At 44.0% G+C, this 12,500-nt stretch overlaps 1 protein-coding gene across 3 annotated transcripts in view; it reads left to right on the top strand.

The window, feature by feature from the left end:
• The window catches only part of flt4 (fms related receptor tyrosine kinase 4), a 101,545-nt gene that overhangs the window by 16,011 nt on the left and 73,034 nt on the right, over positions 1-12,500 (top strand). For all 3 annotated transcript variants that reach the window (XM_063190250.1, XM_063190249.1, XM_063190248.1), the window contains exon 2: positions 9,535-9,631. In XM_063190250.1, coding sequence (XP_063046320.1) covers positions 9,535-9,631 — 97 coding nt within the window. The remainder of the gene's footprint in view (positions 1-9,534; positions 9,632-12,500) is intronic.

Below are 12,500 nucleotides of genomic sequence, written 5' to 3'. Positions count from 1 at the left end.
AGGCCAGGCAGGCTTGAGCGAGAGAGAGAGATGGAGGGAGGGAGAGAGTGGCCAAGAGAGACAGAGAGAGAGACAGAGAGAGAGAGAGAGCGCCCGAGAGCGAGCTAGCCAATGACTGGAGGATGGGTGCGGTTGTCAGTGGGAAGTGTAAATCATTTCCCCAGTATTCCACATCAAAGTGGACAAGCTCTGACCCCTCGTATTTATACTATCCGTATATTGTAAATGTGGTCTCGGACTTAAAAAAAGAGGAGCCCCTCAATTGTGACAGCATGTTTAGGGACTGTAATGAAAAATCTTATCTCTAAGAGCCCTTCTCTAATTGCTGTACTGTGTTGTAGCGTGTGATTGACACATTTGTATTGCACGGTGCACAAGGGCTGTTATTCCTGGGTGTCACGCTTTCAGGCGTAATGAAAAGGTTTATACCGGGGCCAATTTGCCTCCCATTTCTGGTTTGACTCACCTGTTTAGCGTTAAGTAAACACATGTCCCCTCAGAGCAGCGCTTTTTCCCTTACGTGCTCTCCACATGAGCCTATTCGCTCTGCCAAGGGAGTATGTAACACTTTTTATTTCAACACAGTAGAGACAGCCACTCTGGTCTATGTGACGATCTGTCTTGTCTACAATCTCTACAGTGAAGTCATATGTAAGCTTAACAGTAACTATAACAAAGTATGCACACACTCATTTTAGAAGCTTCAGCTGTAGACACGGAAAGAAGTTCAAGGCAATGTGTTTGCAAAAAAATCTTTACTGTATTGGATGGGTCGTGTTAAACCTCATTTAAAAGACCCTGATTTGTTTTGCCGTTCATGCCTTTTTCAGGGAGTCAAAAAAGCAAGAAGTCAAAAAGTCTATGGTTCAGCTCTGCTGTATGTGTTACATGAGCTATAGGGGCCGGAGAGGAGAGCTGTTAAACCTTAATGTACTGCAGGAACATCATTTGTTCGCAAGGTTAAGAGGGTCCTTCTCATAGCTGCTCTGTGAAACTGAATGCGTTCCCCTCTTCATCCCCTTTCGACTGTATCAGCTGGATTGCTGCCATGTGTAGTTACGTAGGCTACATAGTCTATTTTCAGAGCAGTGGTAGAGATGCTTAGTGTATTGAGACTGGGTAGGTATCTCTTATGCTGCTGAGTTGTTTTTAGAATTCATCTATACTTATACTACGGAAAAAGGTCCCAAGTAGCATTAGATACTGACGTAGCCTGCCTAAAGGCACCTAAATTCTGTAGTTTCCAAATTATAGATCAAACCTTATTGTATGATTCTGCTGCGAAGCATCCACAAACTTTTTTAATTTATTATTTGAATAGTTATCTGATCCTTCACAGATGATGAAGAATATTTCCAAACACTACTACTCTGTTTTAGAGCTTTTTTTGTACACCCTGATGAAGACCCAGTGTGGGTTGAAACCGGTTGGCGGTTTTATCTTTGTTACTATGCCCCAGATAAAATAAAGGGTTTTTAATAATAAGAACAGTCATTGTCGACCTGTGGAGTTACCTGCGTTGGCCCTAGTGCCACCACACTCTAAATGAAAGGACTTTAGTCTTCTTACTTCAAGAGCACCTACAGTTTGCAGTCTACAGAGTTGGAGAAAAAGAGCGCTCAGAAATCCTTCTCCTTCTAACTACTACTCTGTATTTGGAAGCTACAACTAGACATCCAATTAGTCTCAAAAACACCCACAGAATCAGTATTGTGGACTTAACATAAAGTTTCAGCTGTGACTGTCAGCATACAGTAGGTTCCCAACAGCATCCACAGACACTTTGGATTTTAAGCTACTAACGTAGGCACCAAAAAATCTGACAGACAGTTCCCTGGAATAGATATGAAGAGATACATGGTAAGGTCAACTATAGCAAAGTGCTCTATTACTAAATTATTTCTCCATATAGTAGGAGTTCTTTCAATTGGAGAAAACTGTCATCTGTGTTCACTTCATCATCATTGCAGTTCATGGTAGTCTTTATTGGTAGCAGTAACATAAAAAATACCAAGCAGACAGTCTTGAACACGACAGTCTTGAGTTGCACACAGACATAGAGCGAAAATACATCTTTCTTCCTCCGTGTCATTTTTGTCAAGTCAATATTCTGTGAGTTTGATGAACTCTGACTATGAATGAACTCTGTAATCTGTAACGAGCGGCCATATATCAGTTTATAGCGGTGTGTAAAATCCACAAACTAACTCTTTGACACACACTCATTCTCTCTCTCTCTCTCTCTCTCTCTCTCTCTCTCTCTCTCGCTCTCTCGCTCTCTCTCTCTCCCCGTGTCCCTTCCTATACCGTTTCCAAGACACAGGGCCTTTGTCAGAGTGGAAGCGCCCTCCTCTCCCATATGGAAGATATTGACATCTGGCACACATACAAATCCATAGCTGTCACAAGCCAAAGGTCCGCTGAAGTGTGAAATATATATTTATATATACGAGCTGGTTTTCGGGCTCACTGAAGCACATTTAAGGAATGGCTGGCCGCTGACATGTGCTGTGTGTTATCAGTCATTCACTAAAGCATGTCCAGACTTCATCAGATATTCAGCTATAGCCATGGCCAAGATTTGGGGTTTGGCATCTTAGGGATGTTCTTGTGTGTGAGTTTGTCTTGATGGTTTGTGTATTGTGTACTGTATGTACGTATGCATGTGCCATTTTCTGAGTATGTGCATGTCTGCTTTGTATTTTTTCCATTTTGTGTGTGGCTTATATGTTATGTTTTGTGCACAATACATAGTACAGCATGTGTGTGTGCGTGCGTGTGTGCATGTGCGTGTGTGTGTGTGTGTGTGTGTGTGTGTGTGTGTGTGTGTGTGTGTGTGTGTGTGTGTGTGTGTGTGTGTGTGTGTGCGCGCGCGCGCGCGTGTGTGTGTGTGTTTGGGTTCAGGGTATGACTTTTCCTCTTTCACTGTTGGAATAATATCAAAACATTCAGACAACATCTGACACTCTTCACGCCAAACGCACCTAATGGCCAGCAATAAATCTCCCCGTAGTCTGCGGAAGGTCTACCACTAGGGAGATCGAATGAAAGATATATACACACATACAGATGTAGAAACTTAGTAAGGACAAAAGAATGGGCGAGAGAGACCGAAAAAAACAAGGATATCTTTCTCGCAGGCAGGGGTGTGGAGTGTTATCCATCACTCACTCCTATCCAACTGTTCTATTGAAGAAAAAAAAAAACGAGAGAGAGAGTGAGAGAGAGAGAGAGAGAGAGAGAGAGAGAGAGAGAGAGAGAGAGAGAGAGAGCGCATTACTTGAAATTGAGATATTCAGGCTAGATGGCAACCTGCCCGCAAGGCAAGTCATGACAGTATACGTTGCCAAAGGATTTACAGTACGTTGCTAATGTGTGAATGTATGTATCTGTCTCCTGCAGCTGTCTAAATCATATTGTGGGCTGCCGTTCTGTTGGTGCTACATGCACCCCCCCACACCACCTGACTCCCACCATTTATCTGCTGATATACAGCGGAGGGCTCCATGATAGATTTCATTTCCTAAGCTTCCCATATGTAGGTCAGATACAGGACGGAGGAGAATGCCATGGACTTGCCACGCTGGATTATCCCCTTACAGAATTCCCGGCTACTCACAACTCACAACTCACATACATTCGTGCATGCATATACAGTATACAAACGCATAGGCACCCATTCATATATATCCACACAGACAGACACAGACACAGACACAGACATTGACACAGACACACCGACACACAGGCAAACACACACCCACACACACACACGACACCCACACCAACACCGACACACACACGCACGCGCGCACGCGCACACACACACACACACACACACACACACACACACACACACACACACACACACACACACACACACACACACACACACACACACACACACACACACACACACACACACACACTGTTGGAAACATTTTATAGAACTTAGCACCTCACTAAATCTGAACTTTCCAGGTGTTCAAATTGAGGGTCAAAACAACATCATTATGCACACAAACAGAAACACAGGCACATGCAGACACACACAGACGCACAGACGCATACACACACAGGCACGCAGGCACACACACACACACACACACACACACACACACACACACACACACACACACACACACACACACACACACACACACACACACACACACACACACACACACACACACACACATGTGCATTCCTATCCTTATGAGGTACTCCCATTAACTGTTATTATAATAAAGCTGTAAGAGGCCCTGCCATGGCCAACCGGTAGGGCACTCTCCTGCCATGCGGCTGACCCGGGTTCGATTCCCGGGTTCGATTCCCCTCCCCGGCTCTCTCCCAATTCACTTCCTGTCCACCTCTCACGCTGTCCTGTCAAATTAAGTCGAAAAAGACAAAAAAATAGCAATTAATAAAAATAAATTAAAAATAAATAAATAAAGCTGTAAGAACATCGAACTGTGCCCAGACCAAATCCATTACTAACCCCATCAAATCATTCTCAACAAAATGACCAAGAACACAGTTACATTAGCAGAGAGCTCTATTTGTTCCCCACAAATCATCATTTTCCAGCTTTTTCTGTTCTACTGTTACGGAAATGTGTACCTCTACTGTGTGTAGTAGACACACACACAGACACACATGCATGCACACACTCACAGACACATTTTATAGAACTTAGCACTTCACTGAAGAGCACTTTTCCAGGGCTTCAACTAGGGGTTCAAATCAACATCACTTAGCTGAGCACATCACACAAAAAGACAGAGAGTGTAGACAGACGGACACACATACGCATGCAGGCACGCACACACACACACACATAGCTCTGCAAAATCCAACTCAATAATTATCCACGCAGTGCCTACTTACACGCACACACTTTTTATAGCACTTCACTAAATCTGACATTTCCAGGGGTTCAACTTGGGGTTCAAATCATTATCACTTAGCACATCCCATAAAAAGACGGAAAGATAGACAGACAAGTAAACAAACAAACACACACACACACATACTGTACACACGCACGCGCACACGCAAGCGCACACGCACATGCACATGCACACGCACATGCACATGCACATGCACATGCACACACACACGTACACACTCATGCTCACACAAGCACACCCACACAAACACACACATGCGCGCACACAAACACACACACAGAATAGCTCTGTGAAATCCAACTCAATATTTATCCACGCAGTGCTTAGAGTCAGTGTGCCCGCTCCACCGCTTGCTTAATGCGGAATTCCTCGGTGGCACATAGGGGAACATAATCATATTCATCTTTTTTTTCCTAGACCTTGTCTGTCTCTTTACGTATTCCCCCTCCCTCTACTTCCGTCTGTCATCTTTTCATCTTCTCCGTCTCTGGTATTTATGTCACCACTATTCAAATGAGTCTAGAGCATGAACACGAAAAAGGGGGAAAAATTTCACTCGGTTTGGTGGCGTTCCGCCGTGCTCAAATATGATGTGTCTTATTCTTAAGGTGTCTCGCTGTCACTGGCCTTGATAAAGACTGTGTGTGATTGTGTGTGTGTGTGTGTGTGTGTGTGTGTGTGTGTGTGTGTTTTTTTGTGTGTGTGTGTGTGTGTGTGTGTGTGTGTGTGTGTGTGTGTGTGGGTGTGTGTGTGGGTGTGTGTGTGTGTGGGTGTGTGTGTGTGTGTGTGTGTGTGTTTTTTTTTTGCGAGCGTGCGTGTGTGTGTGTGTGTGTGTGTGTGTGTGTGTGTGTGCGTGCGTGCGTGTGTGTGTGTGTGGTTCAAGAGGTGGTTTGGGGGAAGAAGGGTCGTTTTCGTGACAGCGGCCAGTGGCCCATGCTGTGGTTTCTGTGGTGAGTGGACAATCGCTGGGAATGATGGGAAGGTGGAGGTCAAGGTGGAGGACCTGACCTGGCACTCCTGCGGGGGGGGAGGGGGGAGGGGGAGGGGGGTTCAGTGTTGAGTGGAAAGTCGTTGTTTCCCTTCCGTGTCCGTTAGCAGAAGGAAATCGAACGGTCCATAAATAGAGAAGGTGTGAGCAGTCGTGAATTTCCTCTTTCACGCCGTCAACCTCTCCACCCGGCTGCCCCAGCCCCGCCGCCCGCACACACACACACACCCTTCACATTTCACTTAAGCACCATTGATTGGTTTGAGGTATCTGTCGATACACAAGCATACCATCACCAGACCTCCCTCACCCTAAAAGTCAACAGTGAAAAACCCTGTGTGCAGTACCATGCCTGACAGAGCTATGTAGCTAAAGTAGAAATATAACTTCATATATAATAGTTTCAAAGATCACCTTTTTTATTCGGCTGTACACCTACTTGCTTTCCTCGTGGGCCTGTAGACCTACTCATATAGCCTACAGTATGACACAGAAAGAGTAAACATGGAATCAAATACAGTATGGAACACGGATCGCCCACTCCACTTGGCAGTCCAAAGAGAGCAGCAGAGCCCTCCGTCACGTACTTGACTCAGCAGGCCATTTAGGTCTGTTGTGCATGCAGAGATGACTACCCGGGGCCCAGGCTCACCTTCCAACAGTATCCTTGCTCTCTTTGTAAAGTGAGCAGGTCTTCTACTCGGCATGTTTTTTTCTCCACAAGGTCTTTTTTTGGTCCTTTGAGGCTGGTGTTGTGTTGATATGAGCTACCTGTCGAGTTGAACTCCTGTAGCCATCGCAGTACACTACAGTAGTGCGCCTGGTGGTTATGATTTTGTTTTTTGTTAAAGGACGAGTGCCCTATTTTCCTTCACCCTTTATTTCATGCTTGCTGTTATATCTGTTATTTCGCTAATATGGATTTTGTCTCAACCGGTTTTAGAATGGCCGTCTATGGGCATGTCCAAATCTGTTCTTAAAACCACACTAAACATTTGTCTTTTAACATCCTATTGGTAGTTCGTCTTGACAGAGCAGCCCATCTCGATACGGCAGGCTTAGGACTCACCCCATGGGGAGAAAGGGCACGGACCCCTGGCCCCACTCCATCTTTTATTTGTGCTGGCCATGCTGCGTTTGTTTCCCCCTCAATAAACACACGGCGTTAGATGTCGTCACGGGAAAAAGGCTTGCGGGAATGGCCACGGTTGACGATTGTGTGTGTGTTCTCGGATGTAAACTCAGACACCCCACTCTTGCACTGCGCTCTACTTTGATTGTCTGACTAGAACTAGAGAAAAACAGGTTGAAGATGTGACTGACCTTTGTGGCTGTTCATTTTTTACTTTATTTTTTTATTTATACACTACAAAACAAACAGTTCTTTACGATCCTAAAACTGTATGAAAGTGACCTAAAACAATGTGATTCATACATTTATTTTTAGTATTTTTTCGAATCCCCAGCAGATTGAGCCTCGGCTGGGCCAACAAGCTATTTTCTGTTGTCAACCCTATAACCCTAACCCTATACAGTACACCCTGGCCTATACTACACCCTATACAGGTCCAAGGGAGGGGGAGGGTGGGGATGTTGTTGTTCAGGGTGTTGTGTGGGAGAGTTGGAGGGTTGGATGGAGGTGTTTGCTCAGAAAGTCAACATCAGCAACAACAACATGCCACCACAAAGGAAGCAGCACGGCTGCCTGTACACCCATGGCTAAGTATAAACAGGTCCCTGGCCTGCCATCAAATATTTATAAAACCATATCCATTCCCTATTGTGGAGCGGGAGGCAGGATGTGTCAAAAGGACAGGAGGTTGTGTACATAGAACGCAACGGTGCCGAACGGTTGTCGGGTTGGCTGCGATTGGAAAAGCGTGGACATGCTTCACTGTCAGTTGTCCCAGATACTGAAAAGCCCTGAAAAAGACTCAGTCACACCCCGTCAGCAGGATACTAGGTGTCCAAATATGTTTCTGTCGCTCCTCTCCCTCTCCGCGCTGTCTCACACCCCGTTGTGCAGACAAGGCTCACACAGACCAGTGAGCAGTACGTGCGTAATCTCCCAGACAGACAACAACAACAGCAACAGCAATAAACAAAAAAAAAACAATAATCACATCTCAGCGTTGTCTAAAATGTTTTGGCACAGCTTTTTTATGCCTGAACTTTTAATGGGCTCATTGACAATGTTGTGTTTTTTTCTGCATTATATTACAGTGATGTCAACAATAATTGATTCGGCAATGCATCGCAATACGGGGCAGGACAATTCAGTAATCGATTTGGCAAATGCCATGAGTCTCAAGTTTCAATTACTTCCTTGGGCATTTCCACAGCAACAGAACTTTAAATGAAATTAAAGCACTTCAAAAGGAGGACTGATACAACAGCCAATAAAATGTTGCTTAGTGCCTGCTTGTGTTGCCTCATGAATGATGAAAAATGTGCCTTGCTTTCAAGTAGAAATGTAATGCCTTGCAATGCATCGTACAATTGGACTGAACCGATTCGAATCGAAATGTTACATCCCGAATCGAATCGCAAGGGCAGTGCCAATGCACATTATATTGATGGTATGTACGTGTTCTGCAGTGAAAAGATATTTATGGTGCTGACAGACTGATCTCCTCCACACTCTGTCATACGTTGTAGAAGGCGAGATATTTCTGCCACGCTTGTGGTTGCTCAGCAGTGGAAACAATTGGCCCTGTGTTTAGTTTTTCTTTGCGTATTAGTCTTGAGAGAGGCTCTCTCCCACTGCCTCATTTTTCAGACAAATTGGCACAACGCTATGTACCTGACCCTCACACCCTCTCACATAACACCTTTCAATTTTCGCCCTCTCGAGTGTCGAGGACTGGCTCACCCTTAACCATAGCCAGCTGCGGCGTAAGTCACGGTGACATTTTTACACACGCGCTGCCCCCGAGCAGGAGTCTAATAACACAGAGAGAGGGGCTTTTCTCTGGCCCTTAATGATAACTACTCCTGACACTGGCCGTTTGTTAATGTAAGCCATCTTAGCAGTGTCAAAACCAAGAGCTTAAGCCCCAAAACACTGTTTAGACATGACAGATCCAATCACCTACTCGCCTCTCTGACTCTGTGGGGAGTAAAGTGTGCCCAAGTAGAAGGGGTTTTTTTTGTTCTTTTTTTAACTTTTGTATGTATGGAGTGTGAAAGCGAGTAAAGGATGGTGGTGGTGGTGGGGGTGTGTAAGACTGATGTTCGGATGTATCTATAGACTTAAAAGCAAAGCCATGTAATGAAACACATGCGCCGGCCAGCCTTCTGCCATGGCTGATTTCAGCTGTGCAGGACACTGAGGTGCTTTGACAGGTTTTGCCAGGTGTGCTGTCAAAAAACATCCCTTTCCGCATGGCAGATAGCTTGGGACGGTAAAGCCCATCTCTCTCTCTCTGCCCTTCTTTGTGTTTTCCAGGTCTCCCGGGTCAGGAGTATTGAATGGACACTGGGAAATGAATGAATTCGATTTTATAGTGTTAATTCAACTCTTAGAGAGTCAAATTCAACACGGTTCTAAGGCATGTAGATGCTCCCATTCACCAAGTCTTGATATAATACTGCAACATGTACTGTCATCATTCTGTCCTTCTTTGTGCCTCTCAGGTCTGGTGATTGGTTATTCTATGACTCCGCCCACCCTCGACGTCCTCAGAGAAGATCTTGTGATTCAAGCCGGAGACACACTGACCATTACATGCAGGTACAAAAATTTAAAAAACATTAACATCAACAGTGTTTCTTCACTTAAATGCAGCTAAAACACAGGGCACAGACTAGAGAAAATATACACATACATAGGCCTGTAGAATATTAGCTATGCAATTATGGTTCCATGGTGTTTATGAGTGATGACAACATCAACAGCATATTGCTTCAAGCTGGAGACACACTTACCATCATAGTTGTGCTCAAGGGTCAAGATGATGCTAAAGCACCTGCCCCTTTGCCCTACTGGACAAAAAGAATGTGTGTCTTGTTTTTAATGTTTTGTTAATGTTAATGTTTTTCTGTCACTGTGGTCCATGTACTGTGGTCCATGTCGACATGTTAACATGATAATAAAGTGTGACAATAATCCCAATATAATTCAGCAGATATAGCCTGTATAGCCCAATAAGGCAGTCGGATGTTCAACATGCCACACACACACACACACACACACACACACACACACACACACACACACACACACACACACACACACACACACACACACACACACACAAACACACACACACACACACACACACACACACACACACACACACACACACACACACACACACACACACACACACACACACCTGCTCCTCAAAATCTCTGTGTACGCCACTGCTGACCACTACATCATTACATGCAGATATTACAAGAATTAAAAGGATTAACGTCAGCAGTGTTTCAACGATGTTCCTTCTATTAAACTGGGAAACAGCACAGGCCACAGAGATGGTGTAAAAATATTTTGTATACTGTCATAGTTCAAGCTGGAGACATGCACAATGAGAATGAAAAGGATTGACATCAACAGTGTTTCAACAGTGTGGCTTTCCTTTCCTTTCCAAGTCTATGTTGTAGCCTTACTGTCACCAAAATTGTAATGACCAAGTCTTGATGTTACTTAAAGGGACACTGTGTGAGATTTTTAGTTGTTCATTTCCAGAATTCATGCTGCCCATTCACTAATGTTGCCTTTTTCATGAATACTTACCACCACCGTCAAATTCTAAGTATTCATTATCACTGGAAAATGTGTACTTTTCATACATGAAAAGGGGGATCTTCTCCATGGTCTGCCATTTTCAATTTCCAAAAATAGCAATTTTTAGCTGCAAAAATTACTCTACTTGGACCATACCAGAAAATATTTGTTAATTACTTAGTAAACTTTCATGTAAAGATCAAATTTGGCAATAGGCAGCCCAGTTTCAATGAGCAGCATAGTTGCAGTACCTTTTTTGACCATTTCCTGCACAGTGTCCCTTTAACTCCTTAAGACAAGGCCCCTGTTATAAATGATCTGTTACCAGAATGGCAATGACCAAGTCGTTATGTATTACTTATTGCCCTGTGCACTGTCATAGTGGTGTAGTACTGTTGAATTAAAGTTTTTTAATTGACTATTACAACGTTCCAGTTGAGTAAAAATACTGTATTTTGTATGCAATCAAAGTTCTATGATGTTCATCAGTGTTGACAACACCAACAGCATGTTTTGCTCTAATGTGGATAGGAACAAAATGCAGCTTTTCATCTCTTGCAGATTTTCATGTAATCTCAGGATTTGTTTTTTTCTTAACATGTTTCATTTAATTAATTCATTTTTGCTCACTCCATGGCTGAACAAACAAATAATTTCCCTGGAATCGTGCCAAAAAAAGATTCACCCCGGTGGATAGCTTTGCCACAGTGGAAGAATCCACCCAAACTCTCACCGTAGCTCTCCACAGTTGTTACTATCAGTATGCAATGTCACACGAGGCCACGAAAATGCAGCAGAGGAAAAATGAAGCAGTGCATTGTTCCAAGACAGATTAGATTGTGTTACTTTACGATCATAATTCTTGGGACTGTTTTTCTCGCCTCATTTCCAGGGCGTCTGTGTCCTGAGAATGCTTAAACACCCACACACACACCATCACCCCTGAACATGGCGCAGGGGGAATGACTATGTTTGCTTTTGCCGCACATAACTGATTGTAATACCAGGCGTAATTGCTCTATGACTAAGGTAACAGGGGATTACATCACAAGACTTATTTTTTTGGAACGCCGAATGTGTGATTTATCTGTACATCAGCTGTGCGGATGGAGAGAGAAACTCGGGAAGTTATGAGGCACTGGGGCCATATATTAGGCAGAATAATAACCAAGTCCTCAGTCACTGTAGCTGGCGAGACGAGGAGATGGCAAGTCCACCACAGGGGAATGGGAACCACCATTGGGGGAGTGGTAATGAAAGCACCCATGAAAAAAATGTGTTTTTCTTCAGTCAATTTGCAACTCTGCCACTCTACCTCCTGCTGGCTGGCCAAACAGCGTAGTTAAGGTGTTGAGTGGATGTAGTGTATTGAAATTCAGATGGTAACACCACACAAAAAGTAATTCACTGTTTTCTGACCTCCTCTCTCTTGTTTTATGCTAGCAAACATGTCTGAACAAGGTGTCTGAATGAAAATGCCTCTTGATAGAATTCTAGCAGCTCAGAATGTTGCCCTTTACTTCTCCTCCGTCTGGTGAATCAAATGTGGCCCCATGGTGCCACTTAAGTCTCTCTGAACTCCTTCGCATGATGGGGTGAAGACGCCAGAGAGGAAGTAAAAACACCCGAACTTTTAAAAAATTTGATCAAATGTTCAGACATCACATTCACAAAAAAACACTTGAATGTTGAATGTCTCCTCTCAACTTTAGGTGACTTTTCATTCTGGTGTGTCATGTCGTGCCCTATACATAGGTTCTAAATTTTGTTTATAAACTGACTGCAAGAACTTAGCTGCACAAAACTCAACCTCTGTTTGTTGGAAACTGTTGCGGGTCAAAAAATTAGCTCAAGTGGTTGGCTGCCAGTG

This window comes from Engraulis encrasicolus, chromosome 23, assembly GCF_034702125.1.
Source record: "Engraulis encrasicolus isolate BLACKSEA-1 chromosome 23, IST_EnEncr_1.0, whole genome shotgun sequence".
Lineage (NCBI taxonomy): Eukaryota > Metazoa > Chordata > Actinopteri > Clupeiformes > Engraulidae > Engraulis > Engraulis encrasicolus.
This window is presented reverse-complemented; position numbering and strand designations above follow the sequence as displayed.